This window comes from Meriones unguiculatus, chromosome 2 (assembly GCF_030254825.1).
Source record: "Meriones unguiculatus strain TT.TT164.6M chromosome 2, Bangor_MerUng_6.1, whole genome shotgun sequence".
Classification (NCBI taxonomy): domain Eukaryota; kingdom Metazoa; phylum Chordata; class Mammalia; order Rodentia; family Muridae; genus Meriones; species Meriones unguiculatus.
Window position 1 is genome coordinate 114,001,822 of NC_083350.1, and position 19,162 is coordinate 114,020,983.

Genomic DNA, 19,162 nt, shown 5'->3' on the forward strand with positions numbered 1-19,162 from the left:
CTATTATACTTTAGTTACCTGTCTTACCTGTTTAGATATCAGGGAATTGGGGGAAAAGCTGAAAGAACAAATGAGAAATCACATGCAGATCGATACTGAGCATTCAAGTACTGCTTTCAAGGTAATGAAACCCTTAGAGTGAATAGGGAAGCAATGGAACATTCTACAATATTATGGCATGCTTCCTGGATGGAGGGAGACTAGTGCTCTGATTTTAAGGATCCGTACCCTGAGTACACATTACAGCATCAGTTTTTCTGGAGATTGAGGTATTGTGGTAAGTCTATCACCTGTCACAATGCCCAGCTCAAAGCTATGGAACGTATGCTGGATTTCAATATTTGTCACATGTTCTTTTTTTTCTTCTTCTTTCTTTAAATATTTTTTATTATTATAATTTATTACAATTTATTCAGTTTGTATCCTGGCTGTGGCCCCCTAACACATCTCCTCCCAATCCCACTCTCCTTTCCTCTTCTCCCCCTATGCCCCTCCCCTAGTCCACTGATAGGGGAGGTCCTCCTCCCCTTTTATTTGACCCTAGCCTATCAGGTCTCATCAGGAATGGCTGCATTGTCTTCCTCTGTGGCCTGGCAAGGCTTCATCCCTCACTCCCCACAGGGGGAGGTGATCAAAGAGCCTGCCACTAAATTCATGTCAGAGACAGCCCTTGCTCATCTTACTGTGGACTCCATTTGGATACTGGGTCAATGGGCTAGGCCTGATCTGGGGTTTTAGGTCCTCTCCATGCATGGTCCTTGGTTGGGGTATCAGTCTCTGCAGGTCCCCCAGGGTTGTCACCTGTTCTTTGAAAGGTTTTAAAGACCTGCCCAGACTTCCCATCTCCTATGTTTTTATGATGATAATTCTGTTTTGGTTCCAATAGCCTTATTAATCTTTCTTTCCCAATGGCATCTTGCAGGGAAGATAGGATCTAAAAATTAGGGTACACATTAAATGTTCACGTTGTGATTCCATGAGGTTTCTCTGACTCCTGAATTTTGTGTCACTACTTTGCTTACTTAACTGAATAAAGCTTCATGATAATGAGTTTTAATTTTTGTAATAAAAGAAATCAAAGGAAAACTGATTGATTCATCCTTGTTTTGTTATCTTTAAAGTAAATAGCTATTCTAGTAAGAAGACCAAATTTCTTTGCCAACACTTACAACCAATGTATTATAACTGAAACATGAAACAAGTAATCTTGTTTTTTAATTAAATTTTTATTTTTTTATTAATTAGTTTATTCACTTTGTATTCCAGCTGTGGCCTCCTTCCTCATTCCCTCCCAATCCCACCCTCTTTCTCTCATCTCCTCTCATACCGCTCTCCAAGTCCACTGATAGGGGAGGTCCTCCTTCCCTTCCATCTGACTCTAGCTTATCAGGTCACATCAGAACTGGCTGCCCCATCAGGGGGAGGTGATCAAAGAACCAGCCACTGAGTTCATGACAGAGACAGTCCCTGTTTCCCTTACTAGGGTATCCACTTGGATACTGAGCTGCCCTGGGCTACATCTGAGCAGGGGTTCTAGGTTATATCCATCAATGGTCCTTGGTTGTAGTATCAGTCTCAGAAAAGAACCTTGGGCCCAGATTTTTTTGGTTCTGTTGCTCTTCTTGTGGAGCTCCTGTCCATCCTCTCCAGGTCTTATTATCTCCCCCTTCTTTCATAAGATTACCTGCACTCTGCCCAAGGTTTGGTTATGATTCTCAGCATCTGCTTTGATACACTGCTCAGTATAGAGTCTTTCAGAGGCCCTCTGTAGTAGGTTTCTGTCTTGTTTCCTGCTTTCTTCTTCTTCTGATGTCCATCCCATTTGTCTTTCTGAGTGAGGATTGATCATCTTACTCAGGGTTCTCCTTCTTGCTTAGCTTTTTAAGTGTACAGATTTTAGTATGTTTATCCTTTATCATATGCCTAATATCCACTTATAAGTGAGTATATACCTTGTGTGTCTTTCTACTTCTGGGATAAATCATGCAGGATGATTTTTTCCTAGTTCCAACCATTTGCTTGCAAAATCATGAAAATCATGATTTCCTTTTTTTTTTTTTTAATGCTGAGTAGTATTCCATTGTGTAAATATACAACAATTTCTGTATCCATTCCTCTTTTGAGGGACATCTGGGTGTTTTCAAGTTCTAGCTATTATGAATAAAGCTGCTACAAACATGGTTAAACAAATGTCCTTGTTGTATACTTGAGCATATTTTGGATATATGCCTAGGAGTGGTATAGCTGGATCTTGAGGAAGCACTATTCCTAATTGTCTGAGAAAGCACCGGATTGATTTCCAAAGTGGCTGTATAAGTTTACATTCCCACCAGCAATGGAGGAAGGTTCCCCTTTCTCCACATCCTCTCCAACATGTATTGTCACTTGAGTTTTTGATCTTGGTCATTCTGATGGGTGTAAGGTGAAATCTCAGGGTCATGTTGATTTGAATCTGTCTGATGACTAAGGACAAGGACGTTGAACATTTCTTTTAAGTGTTTCTCTGTCATTCTACATTCCTCTATAGAGATTTTCCTGTTTAGCTCTGTACCCCATTTTTTAGTTGGATTACTTGATTTCTTGATTTTTAACTCCTTTAGTTCTTTATATACTTTGGATATTAGCCCTCTGTCAGATATAGGGTTGGTGAAGATCCTTTCCCAGTCTGTAGGTTGTCGTTTTGTTCTGATGACGGTGTCCTTTGCTTTACAGAAGCTTTTCAGTTTCATGAGGTCCCATTTATTGATTGTTGATCTTAGTAATCTTGTTAACAAAAGTAAATAGTAACTGTGCTAGATATCAACAAAATGAAGCATATTTAAAAAAAATAATTTCAAATATGTTTATCTGCAAGATATACAGAATTTGTTATTAGTGAGACCAACATTATCTAATAATTTCTTGTAAAAGTTTATACTTTCCTATTCAAAATTCTGGCCCTAAATATTAAAAATATTTAACTTCAAAATATTAAAATTTATTCTTCAGATCACTTGTGGTTTTGAAGCCATCATCCTAGCACTTGGGAGGCAAGAGGATCAGGAGTTCAAGGTCAACCTCAACAACATAGAATGTTTGAAGACTGTTCTGTCTCAAAAATAAATGAATAAAAAATCCCTCCAGTGCAGTATAATCTGCTCTCAGAAAAAAGTGTCCTGATCATGTGAATGCAGGCATAGATTCCCTGGAGGGCTGCTTTTGTTTACAAAAACACATTCAACACTATTCTGTGTAATAAGAGATCCTAAGTTGGCTCTAACTTTGAGTTCTGTCTTCCTGCGTTAAAGTGGAATAGAACACTGATACTTCTTTGATTTAAAAATCTTTTCTCCAGACACCAGCCAGTAAAGCAGGAAGGCTGACCTTAGATCTTCACTTATGATTCTTTTCCCCAGGTTCAATCCCCTGGTTTCATCCCCAGCTCTGCAGAACAGCTGAGGCAACCTCTCCCCAACTTCATCTCTGTTAGATCCTGCAGATCTTCTGCTCCTAATCCCTTTCCATCCATTTGTTGCTTTAAGCCAGCCCTGAACTCCAAAAGGGGCTTCTTGTTAAAGTGGAAATTTCTGGTTTCTTTGAAGACTCAGTTGAGTCATGTGATATTTTGCTAGAAGTTGTCTTGTGAGAGGACATGTGATATTTTGCTGTGAGCTTTTTGTGCTAGGGCATGACTTTGGCCAGCTGATAATATCCCTGGGTGGACTCTGAGGAGAGGAAATATATAGACGTCCATAGTGAGACATTGCTTTTTTGGATCGATATTGATATTGCTGTGCTGATTTTTGTGCTTTGACACTTCACTTCACAGACAGAAACATTCCAGAGAACTTCTCGGGCCAATCCAACTGAGTCTTGTAGCTTTCACTGACTTGTCCTGATCTGCTGACTTATGCTGATTCGTGTTGCTATTTGGTGTTAGCATTTGGATTGGACTACTGGTATGTGGGCCAATGAAGGGTGAACTCACCCCAAGGAAAAAGGTCTACCACCCCCCTTTCCTAATAACTTTCTTTCTCCCCTACCTCTGGTCAGTAGGTCGGAAGGGAGGTAGAAGCGTTTAAGAACCCTAGATAAAGTAGGTTTGTTGAAAAATCCAAGCCTACACATTGCTGAAGGTCACTCTTGCTAGGAAAGCAGGTAGGCTGACTGAAGATCTTCACTTTGCAACAGCACACCTGCTGAAGTCTTCCCTGCCTCCCTGCCCCCATCCCCTATGGATCCCACACATCTTCTACTCCTTATCTCCCTTCTTCAACTTGTCCCCAAATCCAGCAGATACTCCCTGCTAACCCACAGGCCACTCCTGCAAGTACAGCCAGTAAACTAATTGATTGTAGGGCTTTCCCTCTCCTTCTGTTCCTCCAGAGCATTATAGTCCCCAAGGGTGAGGAGAAAAATATGAGTTAAAAAAAAAAAAGATTCTAAGATTTCTGGCCTGGAGAAGGCAGCCTGCTATCATGAAACAACAGAATATCCTAGAGGAGTTCTGTTGAGGATCCAATATTGAGAGTGTAGCACAAGCCAGATGCCTCAAACCAGACCAAGGACTCATTGAAATGAATGTTTGCAAATAAAACTGTTTGGGCAAAAGGGTATACTGTATGAACATTGTGATACACTGCAGCTTCCACGAAGAGATTTTGTTTTGTTTTATATTTGTTTGCCTTTGGTGGAAGGAGGCTGCAAAGGCAGAGGACAGATTTGGAGAGATTTCATGTTGTGAAATTCATGAAGAATCAACAGAGTTAAAAATATTTTAAAAGGTTACATGGTAATAGTTCCCCCAACCCTGAGGATGTTTACAGTTTAGAAGACAGTTAAATTGTTAACTGTGTGAAACAAAAACAAACAAACCAAGAGAAAACAACAACAAAAAGATTTCATGATTTCTGCCCTGAGTAACGGAAAGATAGAGTTGTACCTGTAGATGCAGAAGTTTATTTGGAGAAGGTTGAATAAACATAAAAGAAGAGGAATTGTCTAGACAAATGGGATGGGAAATTTGCACATCCGACCAATTACAGACTAAGAAAGAACATTTTGGCAGTAGGAATAACAGATCTGCAATGAACTTGTACACATTTTAGAGTTCCCTAAATAATGCAGCATAACAACTATTTGTATAGCAGTTACATTGGATTGGGTATTGTACGTAATCTAGAGATTATTTAAACTGCATGAAAGAATGCACTTGGGTTATACTGATATACCATTCTAGATACTAGATACAGAGCACTTGAATGGCCTCAGATTTTGCCATTGTTTTGCAGGGAGGAGTCCTAAAACAAATGCCTTATAAAATAGAGTAGTGACTCCTAGAAAAGTGGGGACAAGAAAATTTTGGTTTTAAAGACTGAAATTATAACACATTTAGAAAAAATAGTCTTGTTTTGGATAGACACAAAGCTGCTTTCACAAGATGTAACTGACTTAGTCTTTGCTTTGGGGTTTTCAAAACACACGGTAGCCCAAATATGAACCATAAGATTTAAAAAAAAATAACTATGACACCAAAGAGATGGCTCAGTGGACAAACATGCTTGCTGCCAAACCTGATGTTCTAACTTCAATCCTACATGTTGAAAGGACCAACTCTCAGAATGTCCTCTTCTACATACACTCTGTGTGTGTGCACACGCACAATGTAATAAAAAGTGACTATTGTATTTCAGGGATATTTTAAAGGCTTTAAGGGATATTTGATAAAAATATGTACACATTAAAAAGAGTAGTGATAAAGTGATTCTTAAAGATATTCTGCTCTACTACCAGATCAGTGTCTTATTCTGTCATCACCAGAGAGACTTCCTCTTGCAGCAGACATGTACAAGTACAAAAATCCACAGGCAGACATGTGGATAGACAGACCTTGGACCACTCAGCCCTAAATGGAATGTCTCTATCAAATCCCTCCCCTCGGAACTTAAGGAACCCTTTGGAAGGAGGAGGGAAAGAGTGTAAGAGCTAGAGGGGATGGAGACACCTGGAGAACAATGCCCTCTAAATCAATTGAGCAAAGCTTATAAGAGCTCACAGAGATTGAATGAGGTGGCAAGCAAAGTGCCTACATGGGTCTGTATCAGGTCCTCTCCATATACTTTATATATTTGAGTTGAGTATTTTTATGGGACTCCTAAGTGTTTGAATGAGTGTTTTTCTGCTCCTTGTGCCTGCTCCTGGGACTCTTTTCTGTTGGTTTGCCTTGTCCAACTTTGATGTGATGGGTTTTGTTTTATCTTATCACATTTTATTTTGTTATATTTTGTTGTTATCTCTTACAATCCCGCTTTTTTCTAATCAGAGTCAGAACACAATGGATTTAGATAGGAATGAAGGTGGGGAGCAACTGGGAGGAGCAGAGGGAGGGGAAACTGTAATTAGGATATATTGTATGAGAAGATAATTATCTACTTTATGCCAGTGGTTCTGCTAATACAAATTTACATCATCTACCAAAATTAAAAGTATGTTGAAACCACAATGCCATACATTTTATGATCAAATGATATCATATATTGTTGTATCTTTTCCTTGAAATATATGATTTCAAGACTTTGCTTGATTACAAACTAGCTGTCAGTTCAAATCTTACTAAGTGTTACAGCAATATTAGAAGTTTTTTTTTTTTTTATTCTGGAGAGGGCAGTGAACTGTAAATATAGGTGCCCTTATAGTTCAGTAAGATGATTCAGGGGACACAGAATTTCATACCAGCCAAAAGGAAAGTGATATAGTAAAATTTGGCCTGGAATTTGCACTCTCTGTTCTTCTAAAAGTCAGCATGTTCAATCTTAATTGAGTCAGTACAAGTTAAAGGTGTTTCCTCCCATGAGATTTTAATATGTGCTATTTTGTTCTATGCTAAAATCTGTTAATACTCTTGTGCTGGATTGTACACTGGAAAATTCCAGTAAAAATACTACAAATTTTGTGAAAGTTTTTTTTTTTATTGATAGAACATCTGCAAATTTAGTGAGTGAGCCCACCAAGATCAATGTATCAACTGATAAACCCTGGTACATGCAGACAGTAGCTTCAGTGGCCAAGTGCACACCATCTGTGGAGACTGACAGAATAGTACTTCACATGGCAGATTACTCCTAAGAAGCTACTCTATGGAGCACATTAAAAAATAACCCGAGGAGAGTGAGTGACAGTCAAAATAGGGTAAAGTGAAACATTCCAGTGTATCATTCATGGTAAATTATTGTGTGCTTATAAAGCATGTTTCCCCTTGACTTGCCAAGGTCACTATAGAATGACTAGGCCATTATCTTAACTCTCTTATGCACTAATTGTATGTGTTACAATAAGATTACTGACTCTTGAAGATTAGGAACTATCACAGATTTCACATCTTTTCCACAGCTATTAGTGTTAAGCTCAGTCTCTTTTATTTAATAAATTTTGCTCTTAAGACAATGCCATACATGTTTATAACAAATCCTGGTCCTCACCTACCTCTTTGTTTCTCTTCACTCCTGATAGTCCCCTTTTACTTACTAATTTCTTTTTTATACTCATCACATTTTGTTTTCTTTTGTATCCCATAAAGATTAGAACCATTTATGTGACCCTGAGTTTGGAACTAATGATCAGAGCTTGGTGGACTCACCAGTAGATATGAACTGGAATCCTACTTCTCTCCCTTTCACAGAGAATCTGCAAGTTGACAAGAGATCAGAAGTATGTGGCAGGGTCTTCGCAATCTACAGTTAACTGTTAGGAAGAACCAATTTCTGTGGGTCCAGTATTAGTAGGAAGAGCTGGCATGACTTCACAATTGCCACAGCCATTGTACTAAGAACTTGGCACTTTCCAGCCCTTCTTCCTATCTTCTGGGTCTTACGTTCTTCTCCCTTTTCTGCCATGTTCCATGATCCTTCAGGGGTGGTATAAATGTCTTGTTTAGGGCTAGGCACTTAATCATCTTTTATTCTCAGTATCTTGTGTGGCTATGGGTCTCTGCATTGCATTCAGCTCATTCACTTCAAGAAACTTTTCTGATTAAGGCTGAGAATAGCTTTTGTCTGTGTGAATAAACATAGAAAATTAGAAGGTAATTTGATGCTATGCCAATTCAGCTAAGCAGCAGTATTAGATTCCTCCCTTGCCAATAAACAAATAGTTGTTAAAAATTATGCAACATTTACATAGTACTTTTATTGATGAGTAGAGATTCAATAAAGGATTATAGCTTCAATTAAATGGCTATATGCTAATTAATGATTTGCTTTTATTTAAGCAATTCGTTTTAAAGAAGTATTTCTAAAAATTGTTTAAATTTCACATGTAATTTTTTTCTGACTATGTAGGATCTATAGCAGCACATTTGTTTTTCATTCCTGACACTCAATTTGAGTGTCCTTTTAAATCTAATTAGTTTTGTCAAAGTTGTAACAATTATCTTAGTTATCTAATAACTAACATTTGGAATTGTTAACAATTAATGTGGATATTGTTTATTGATTACCAACCTTTTCATTGCTGGAATTTATTTTCTAATAATTATATTACAAAACAGAATACTAGGAGTCCAAGCAAAGAATAATTTAGTTTTCTATGAATATGCAGGGATTTTGGAACACCAACAAACTGAGAAAATCTTTGAATGATAGGCATAGATAAGAAAGAAGAATCCCAAGATCAATTATTTAGACTAGATCTTCACCTAGATCTTATATAAAAACTTCCTTAAACTAAGAAAAGACACAATCATACAGATACAAGCAGCACACAAAACATCAGATAGACAAGAAATTTCCCATGTCATACCACAGTTAAAACACTAAATATATAGAACATCAAAGAACAGCTTTTGACTGTGCTTCCTACGTTGTTTTAGCCAGTCTACATGTTGTTACATTTGCTAGTAGGCAGTTATTTGCAAAACTGTTTATGAGAGTAATGTAAGCCAAGAATGCTGTATTTGTTAAAAGATTTACTTTACAGTTCCCATCTATATACAGGGGTAATGAACTTTAAAGAGGATCAAAGTTTGTGTGTGTGTATGTGTGTGTGTGTATAACAAATGCTTTGGAGATGTTTAAACAGAGCTCATGTACTGGTATTGTGATACCATCAAATACTACTTTCAGTAACATACTTAGCAAGTGGTAAGTTCTTTTGGCACACTGTCACTGTGAGCAGATTATGCTTTAGGCCCTGTGTTTGTTTTTTGGTAATGAAATTTCCCAACTTTTGGGTACTATAACCCAATATGACAGCATGGCAGGCTGGTGGCACAGTTTATTTTTAGAAGTTATACTTGAGCATATTCTAGGCATTTCACCTGTGTTCTTATCTGTTCTAATCCTCTGTAATAGTTAAGGCAGGATTAGCAGTAGTGAACAGACTAGACACTGTCCTGTGTTTCTTTGTAACAGCACACCTCTTGGCTATAAATCTTTGTGGAATAATTTACAGCAATGATATTTTTGTGTGATTTTCTATCAATGAGCTAAGGTTTGGAAGAACTAAATATATTTTCTTATATTCTGAAAAGAAACTAAAAAGAATAAAGAATAACAAAAATTTGAGCCCTGCCCAAAACCCAAACTCACAGCCATTTAGGAAAATAAGAAACTTCATGCCTCATGAAAGAGATACCAGCTTAATTACTTAAAGCTTAAAATTACTTAAAGCTTAAAAGGGGGATTAGTATATCACTACCACCACCACCACCATCATCTGTGCTAGGGCTAGAACCACAAGTCAAAGAACAATCATTAATGCATAATATATGGAAAAAATAACTTTTTGTGTTAAGTCTCTGTTTATGACCATAGATAAATAAATGAGATTGAAAATACAGACCATAAAAGATAGAAATTAGCATAAAATCAATATTAATCTTCAGATACAGCACCTGGTAAAGTACATTTGAGTTTAATTCCCTAGTCCCTTCCAAATGATTAATTAAAAGAGAATGAATTATCTCAGCAAGCAAAAATGCTATAAGACTTTGCTTTTCATCTGATAGTACTTCACCTTTAAATGTAGATAATTTCTTTGCAAGTCGTTTGACTAGAATTTAGAACACGCTTTTTCCTATTAATTCAATGCTATAAACACGAACAAGTTCGCATTTCTGTCCCTCCAGGATACTTAACTAATACAAGTATTAAATACCATGCAGTCAGAGCCAGGAAGTAAGTGCTTTACACTTGGAATTGCACCACCTGCATCAGTGTGATGGAGCTCTGGGGTCTAAGAAATGAAACCACCTGCGTCACCATGATTTATTTGTTTGTTACAGGAAAACTTTGCCTGGGAAAGATAAGGCTGTAAAGCAATAAATAACCTCATTGTTTGTTTCAGGAAATTCTTACATATTAGCTTATCTCAGAAACATAATCTTACCTGGGTAAGAGCTCACTTATCAAGCAAGTTTACTGATCAAAACTTTCCTCAAGATCCTTGCACTGCTATATATATTTATCTTGGACTTGGACAATGGTTCTAGACATTTACAAAGGCCAGGCTTTTTCACAATGGAGCCCAGACACTTTGATTACATAAATATCCTCCTGAGCTTCCCCTTCAACAACACTGACTGACAACTGTCAAGCAGGCCATCTCTGTTGCTGCAGTGAGTTCTAATAAGCTTTTTTTTTTTTTTTTTTTTTTTTTTTTTTTTTTTTTAGTTCTAATAAACTTAATCTCAGTTTTTGATGGCTGTCTTGGAGTTCAGTAGCACTTAGTACATTCCTCAAAACAGCTGTCTTTCTGTTTTAAGTTGGTATAAACACATCTGAGACTGAGTTATTTATATACAATAAAAATTCATTATTTTACAGTCTGGAAGCTGAGCAGTCTGATGGTGTTGCCTACTGGTGTGGGTCTTTTTATTGTGTCTTCTGTGGTGAAAAACAGAAGAACAAAGAAGGAACATACCCCCATAAATTCATTCATAACAGTAGAGTGTTTAGGACCTAAATACTTTCCAAAGGCTCCATTTCCCTTTGTTGGGGTTGAAGTTTTTAACATGATTACTGAAGAAATGGATTATAAAAATCGTATCAACATTATGAAAGGAAACAATTAATAGATGAAAACTGAGGTACAGCTGAAGAGCTGAGCTACTTACCCAATTTAAATAATTTTGAGTTAAATGATTTACATCACGAAAATCTAAACTATGGCACTTCTGGTTAAGCATTCCTAACCTGAAAAGCCTAAAACTTAAATGAGCAGATTCAAACTATTTCATGCCATATGTAGAAATGTCATACATAGAAAATCCCGTACCAAGTAAATGTTTCATGCACAAAATAATTAAAAATTGAGAAAAATTTATTTTCAATTTGAATAAATAAAAAATTTATTCCAAGGTTGTATAAAATGCATATGAATCTCAAATGAAATTGTAGGCTTATACTTGGGTCATATCCATAAGGTATTGCAGATGTATACGCAAATATTCCAAAATCTGAGAAAACAATATGGAACCTCAAGTCTCCACTGTTTAGAATACAGTGCGTTGGTGACATTACTTAGTCCCCTTTTGAAGTCTTGTTTATTCACTGAAAAATAACCCGAAGAGTCCATCATAGACATATGGTAGGCGTTCACTAACTATTTGTGAAGTGAGTATTAAATGAGACTCCATTTTTCAAATGAACCTGGAGTTGTTAAGCCTCTTGTTCTAGGTCATCCAGAAAGTGATTAGCAGATTGATGCTCTTATCAAAGTATCATGCTCTTCAGTGAACTGTGAAACTAACTCTGAAAGGGCAGCTTTTATGAGGTGGATATCTACAATCACTGCAACGGAGATTTATGTATGTAAATACATAAATGTTATCTCCGGAATGTTATCTCAATATGATCACATATATTGTCTTTTGTTACTGTATGTCTAAACTGATATTTAACTTCTGCTCATATCTTAAAATAAAGGTTACTGTAAACTTTAATTGTTAATAGTTGTAGTTCATGTTTGTATGCAAATCGTGGTTTCACATATGAGGTCTTTGTATCATAATGAGAGATGAGCGTTAAATGCATACTTGGTTGCCAAAGAGAGTTGTTAAATTTTTACAGAAGTAAAATTACAAAGGGAAAGGCTAGCTAGACCTTCTGAGATAGCTACATATTGCAAATAATGTGAGGAAATAAAAGGACAGTATGTTGAAATAAAAGGCACTTTAGTATAAGTAACGAAATAAACTGTTAGATTAAAACTGGGAAGATTCTCAGCCAATCAGTATTAATATGAGAGATGAATTCACTATATATTTGTCTTTCTTTTTTTTTTTTTTTCAATGCAGTTTATTCAGGAACATTGAACAATCCTCGGACCCTGGGGAAAGCCAGCCCACAGCTTAAATAGCCTCTGGGTAGCCAACCCAGGCGTGCCACGGGGGCAATGCAGATAGGTCCACATACATGGAAGCAAGCCAGATCCTTGGCCTTAGCCAAATGTGGAGTTGTTCGTGACAGAGAGCACTCACCATCGGGAAGGTGGAAGGCGGAAACCAGCTCCATCTTTAAGGCATAGTATTCCGCAGCCAATCAGTATTAATATGAGAGATGAATTCACTATATATTTGTCTTTCTTGTTTTGGTTTTTTTTTTTTTTTGACATAATATAATTAAAGCATTTCTCTTTCCCCTTTCTTCCCTCCAAACCTCATATAACCCTTTTCTCCTTTCACATTCATGGCCTCTTTAATTGTTACAGCACGTGTATATGCATATACGTATATATTTCTAAATATAACCTATTTAGCCTGTATGTTACTTGTATGTATGTTTTCAGGAATTATTACATGGCATAACCACTTCACTAAGAAGGCTGAAGGAGGAAGTTTTTAGTAGTTCCTTAGGCTTGTAACTGGCAGGAGCTGATCAATCCTATTAGCACCAAACTTGGGACAGCAAAGAGGGTCTGATGCACTAGAGATCACATTACTAACTACGATTAAGAAAACAAAACCCAACAAATAAATAAACAAAGATCAGTGAGATGCTTCAGAAGGCAAAGGCATTCACCATTGATTGATGGTATCAGTATGATCCTTGGAATTCACATGGTAGAAAGAAGGAACTGACTCCCACAAGTAATTCTCTGACCTCCACACACTGCTGTGGCATACATGTACCAACTAACTGTCATACCCCAGCAAACAACAAAAAAGATGTAATAAAAACAAAAATCTCAAACCCTTAAACAATAACTTGAACTTAATCAAGTTCAAACTGAACTGATAAAAGGTCGTTCTTAGCAAATCAAAACAATGCAAATGAGAAGCCCCATAATGTTATTATAGAGAGAGACACCTAGGTTTTAGAAACAGATAATAAATTGATTACAAAAAAATCCCATGCTGAGTAGTATTCCATTGTGCAGATGTACCATACTTTCTGTATCCATTCCTCAGTTGAGGGGCATCTTGGCTGTTTCCAGCTTCTGGCTATTACAAATAAAGCTGCTACAAACATGGTTGAGCAAATATCCTTATTGTACAGAAAGTATGGTACATCTACACAATGGAATATTACTCAGCAATAAAAAACAAGGAAATCATAAAATTTGCAGGTAAATGGCAGGAACTGGAAAAGATCATCCTCAGTGAGCTGCCCCAGAAGCAGAAAGACACACACTGTATATACTCACTCATATAGACATATAATATAGGATAACCTACTAAAATCTGTACATCTAAAGAAACCAATCAAGAGGGAGAACTCTGACTAAAATGCTCAATCCCCATCCCAAAAGGCAAAGAGGATGGACATGAGAAGAAGGAGAAAACAGGGAACAAGTTAGGAGCCTGCCACAGAGGGCCTCTGAAAGGCTCTGCCCTGCAGACTATCAAAGCAGATGCTGAGACTTATGGCCAACCTTTGAGGAGATTGCAGGGAATCTTATGAAAGAAGTGGGAGTTTGTAAGACCTGGAGAGGACAGGAGTTCCACAAGGAGAGTAACAGATCCAAAAAATCTGAGCACATGGGTGTTCCCTGAGACTGATAGTCCAAACAAGTAGCATACATGGAGATAACCCAGAACCCCTGCACAGATGTAGCCCATGACAGTTCAGGCTCCTAGTGGGTTCCACAGTAATGGGAACAGGGACTGTCTCTGACTTGAACTGATTGGCCTGCTCTTTGATCACCTCCCCCTGAGGCAGGAACAGCCTTACCAGGCCACAGAGGAAGACAATGCAGTCACTCCTGATGAGACCTAACAGACTAGGATCAGAAGGAAGGAAAAGAAGACCTTCCCTACCAGTGGACTTGGGGAGGGGCATGCATGGAGGAGGAGAAAGGGAGAGATTGGGAGGGGAGGAGGGAGGGAACTACAGGGGGAATACAAAGAAAATAAAGTGTAATTAATAAAAAAAAATTAAAAAAAAAGAAAAGCACAAAAAATAATCCCATGCCTTCTGGGATTTTCTTAACAATTTTTTAGCAGAGGAAGTTTTAGTGGAAGTGCATGTATATAAATATTCATAAAGTTGACATAAGACTGATAAAATACTGATAATCATTAAAATATGTGACTAGTACATAGGAACTCCTCAAAATTGAGCTGCCACCTCCAGACTCTTGAATTCCTATCAAATAAAAAGTAGTTTGAAGTAGCTCACCAGGAAAGTACTCCCTGGGAACAGTTCCTGATCATTTGTATACACATCTGTTGCAAATTCCATGATGTAATCCCAAAGACAAAGTCCTTCTCATCTACAGAAATGCTCATTACAAAAGTAGTTCCTTTTTCTTTTCTAGAGACTCTAGGAGAGTCCTGCAGCTAAGCATTGAGGAGACCTTATTCTAGCTGTTCATCTCTTTAGTACACGGGAGAAATTTGTCTTTTGTTAAAGAAAGGGACTTGTTCTACACTGGGCAGGGAGAGGTCTCCCATTCAATCTGGCTTCACTCAGCTGTTATATCACAACTTAATTCCCCTCAGCATCTCCCTATCACTTCATTTTAGTAGGATAAATAGCCTCAAGAATGCTTAAAGTGAAGTCTTTCAGAGGCTGTCTGTGGTAGGCTCCTGTCCTGTTCCCTGTCTTCTCATTCTGAATGAGGATTGTGCATCTGCTCTAGAGTCTTCCTTGTTGTTTAGCTTTTTTAGGAGTATAGATTTTAGTATGTTTATCCAATACTATGTGGCTAATATCCACTTATGAGTGAGTATATACCATGTGTATTTTTCTGCTTCTGGGATACCTCACTCAAGATGATCTTTTCTAGATCCCGCCATTTGCCTGCACATTTCATTATTTCCTTCTTTTTAATTACTGAGTAGTATTCCATTGTGTAAATGTACCACAATTTCTGTATCCATTCCTCCACTGAGGGACATCTAGGTTATTTCCAACATCTGGCTATTATGAATAGAGCTGCAACCAGTCCTGATGAGACCTGAAAGGCTAGTGTTAAATAGAAGGGGAAGAGGACCTTCCTTATCAGTAGATTGGGGAAAGGTGTACAAAGGGAAAAGAGGGAGGAGGAGTGGGATTGGGAGGAGACAAGGGAGAGGGACACAGCTGGGACACAAAATTGAATAAATTGTAATAAATAATAATAATAATAATAAAATTAAAAAGTGCTTAAAGTGAATACTTACTCTTAAAATGTACATTTCCTTAAAATAGTATATTACTCCATATACTTTATATTAAAACAGCATAAAATATGACCTATATTAAGCACATTTTATAACTGACCTCTTCTTGAAACCTGATCACGAGTCTTTTTAAATATACATCTCCCTTTTATGGCAATGTGGAAAACTATTCCATAGTGTTGTGAAAAATGCATATAATACTCAGCATTTGACAACACCTACATTTGGGATTATCATTTTTTTTTATTAAATAACTAAAGCTTAAAATGTGACATGTGGGTCCCAAATATTGTACAGAAATTAAAACTGAATTTATTGATATACTAAAAAATGTTGGTCATATTTTCATAAATTCTTATTTTATTAATGTATGCTTTGAGAAGAAAAACTGAGGATGATTTTATGTTGTTAGCCATTATTTTATTGTTCAAAAATACAGAAATTTAAAAATGTTTACATCACAGGATATAAATGTGTAGAAAAGTAGTCTTTGAGGTAAGTCCCCAAACAGGCAGACTCACAATCTGCTTCAGCTGTGGTCACGTTGGTTCTTGAGAGCAATGACAGCATAGCATCTGGGAGACTGTACAGGATCAAACAGCTTCACAAGAGCAGACCATGCTATATCCTCCTGAAAATTGAAAAAGAATTTACAGAACTATTTTTGAGTAAATAAAATAAGGATGAGTCAGACTACATAGATGGATTGAACTACACACTGTAATAGAAAATATAAATAGAAACCAAAGGCTAATTTTTTTGATGAATGAAGATTAACATTTACAATTTCATTTTCAAGAAGTTATATTGAAAAAATATACACCTATAGAGACTGACTACTGTATTCTTTGTTTCAATATAGAAAAGCTGGACAAGGCTAATAACAAATACTGTACATTAAAGAAACAATTTTATGATGAAATATTATTCACCTTGTACAGATAGTAAGAAAATGCTAAATTAAAAAAGTACACTAAACAATTACTATAGTTTTAAACTATAAAGAGTTAGCACACACATGTACAATCTTCATGTTCGACATCATTATAAAATGTATATAACATTTAATAATTAAGTCTGAAAGGCAGGAATATTACTCCTTTTAATTTTCTTTTGTTATAGTACATAGCGTAATTTTTTAAATAAATATGAGTACTTTCATAAGACATTTAAATATTTGGACCTATTAATTTTGTTGCATGGTATTTTACTTAACTGTTTGCCTACGTCAATGGAGTTTTTTTTGAGAATGGATATGAGTACCTATTAAAATAATTGCTGAGTATCTTACCCCTCACTTTGAGGATCAAGGCTTTGTAGTGATTTGGAATTAAATGATGGCTAAGGAAAATATGTTATTTAAATACTTCAAAAATTACCTTAATATGTAATAAAACTACCATATAAAATAAAGACATTCATTTAAATCTATTTGTTTCAAGAAGCATTTGAAAAGAAAAAGCATTGTATGACAAAATAAATTTCTTAAAGGATTTGTAGTGGACAATAAGTTGATTTCTTGAGGGGAATTAACAATTTAAAACAATTTACTGATCACAGCTCAGCAGACCACACAACACAGAAGAAATACTACTCTGGGGGAGAAATACTCTTCATTGACTAGAAAGACATTTGTATGTTATAGGACACATATGTCCAAAGCACATTAAAAGATCAGGTCTTAAAAAGTGAAATGTATACACAGGATCTTTAATGTCTGGCTGTAATTAATTTTGGCTCTAAAATCATATATGGTTGCTTATATTCATTGCCTATGAATATTAACTATCACATAATTAAAAGAACATCAAGTTTATTGCAGCAATTTTCCTGAGGACATCTGCTGTACATATGTGCATCTAGGAAGTAGGAAATAAGTGAATATTAAAGGTATTAGAGCACGAGAGACATTATCTTACTCATTTCTATGAAATAACATTAACTCAGCTATATGAATTTACTTGTTTTATTCTACCTAATAAAGATATTTGCTACGTATTGAAAAAATAACATAATTGACCTGTTCCTTCAGGTAACAAAGTCGATCAAGAAGAATCAGGGTTTCTATACAAGGAGCCAGAACAACTTTCAACTGCAAGAGAACATGAAAGGGATTGGGGCTTTAAAAGTTTATTTGCTTAACATTTATGTTTGACAAAATATATCCACAAAACTGCACATATGTCAGGTACCCGATACCCACTGTACATCTTCAGAAAATGAATACTACAGATCAAAAGCTTTTCTTTACCAATAATAGGAAAAGAATGCCTTCTAAGAGACATGAGGTGGAATCCAGGAAGCAATCATGTGATGGAAAGCTTTTAAAGCACTCTTAAGAATGCAATTCATTAAAAGGAAAGCTTGTGAAATAACTGCTCTGGAGATCAACATGTGTTCAAAGAACTCTGAAGCATCACTCTGTGCATTTATGATGCACTTTAAAGGAAATCTACCATGTGCTCATTTTATGACATTACTAACACCTAATATAGTTCTGAAATAGGAAATGATCCCAAATAGTTTTCCTACAGAGACAACACACACATGCACACACCAACTCTCAAACACACAACAACAACACAGATTGGTTGGCCCATGATAAAATTTAATAGGATACTTTTCTAGTCTAGCAACATACCCATATAATTCATATATATATTATGAATTATATACATATATATGTATTATACATATATATATGAATTATACATACATATGACTTACCATATTAAATGCCTCCAGCTCATTCATTCTAGGTTTATGTTTCTCATAGTAGTCCATTATAATTTCTTCAGAGACCTTGCAAATAAAAACAGTAAGAATAAATTTATCAATGCTTAAAGTTAAATTACTAAGAACTCCTATAATATAACCTAAAGTAAGTATAATACCGATTTAAGATAACTGTAATGTGTGAAGAGTTGAAGAGCAAGTACATATAACAAAATTCGTTAATTCAAATATTTTGAACTGATATTTTTACCATTTCATAAAAAACCCTATCTTGTTTTTTTCCAAATTCAGTACATAGTGGTAAAATATTTCACTTTTAGCTAAATAAGCAAAACAAGCAATATATGAAGCTATAACTTATTTATAACATATATACATTTGCATATATAGATATAGATATATATCTGTAGTAATGCATAACCTTTAATATCTAGCCTTTGTTGAAATAAAGTACCAGTCTAGAAAAAGCATGGCTTTCTCATCTTCTATCTCCAGAATATTTCAAATAAGCAAATACAGGAAGAAACAGAAACAGTACTTTTTTAATTAATTTTAATTTTTATTAATTACACTTTATTCACTTTGTATCCCCCCATAAACCCCTCCCTCCTCCCTTCCTAATCCCACCTTCCTTCCCCCTTCTCCACACATGCCCCTCCCCAAGTCCGCTGACAGGGGAGGTCTTCCTCTCCTTCCTTCTGATCCTAGTCTATCAGATGTCATCAGAAGTGGCTACACTGTAATCAAGAGGGAGGACTCTGGCTAAAATGCTCAATCCCCATACCGAAAGGCAAAGAGGATGGACATCAGAAGAAGAAAAAAACAGGAAACAAGTTAGGAACCTGC

General features: G+C 36.2%; 1 protein-coding gene across 7 annotated transcripts in view; it reads right to left on the reverse strand.

The window, feature by feature from the left end:
- Nucleotides 1-15,922: 15,922 nt before the first annotated feature.
- Nucleotides 15,923-19,162, reverse strand: part of Mettl25 (methyltransferase like 25) — an 81,925-nt gene continuing 78,685 nt past the window's right edge. For 2 of the 7 annotated variants that reach the window (XM_060377974.1, XM_060377978.1), the window contains 3 exons: nt 18,308-18,382; nt 17,601-17,672; nt 15,923-16,211 (listed from right to left, as the gene is read on the reverse strand). In XM_060377974.1, the coding sequence (XP_060233957.1) occupies nt 16,110-16,211; nt 17,601-17,672; nt 18,308-18,382 (249 nt within the window). In that variant the 3' untranslated portion in view covers nt 15,923-16,109. Of the gene's footprint in view, nt 16,212-17,599; nt 17,673-18,307; nt 18,383-19,162 lie in introns of those variants that run through there. The other 5 variants (XR_009590016.1, XM_060377975.1, XR_009590018.1 and 2 more) reach the window with 4 other exon arrangements.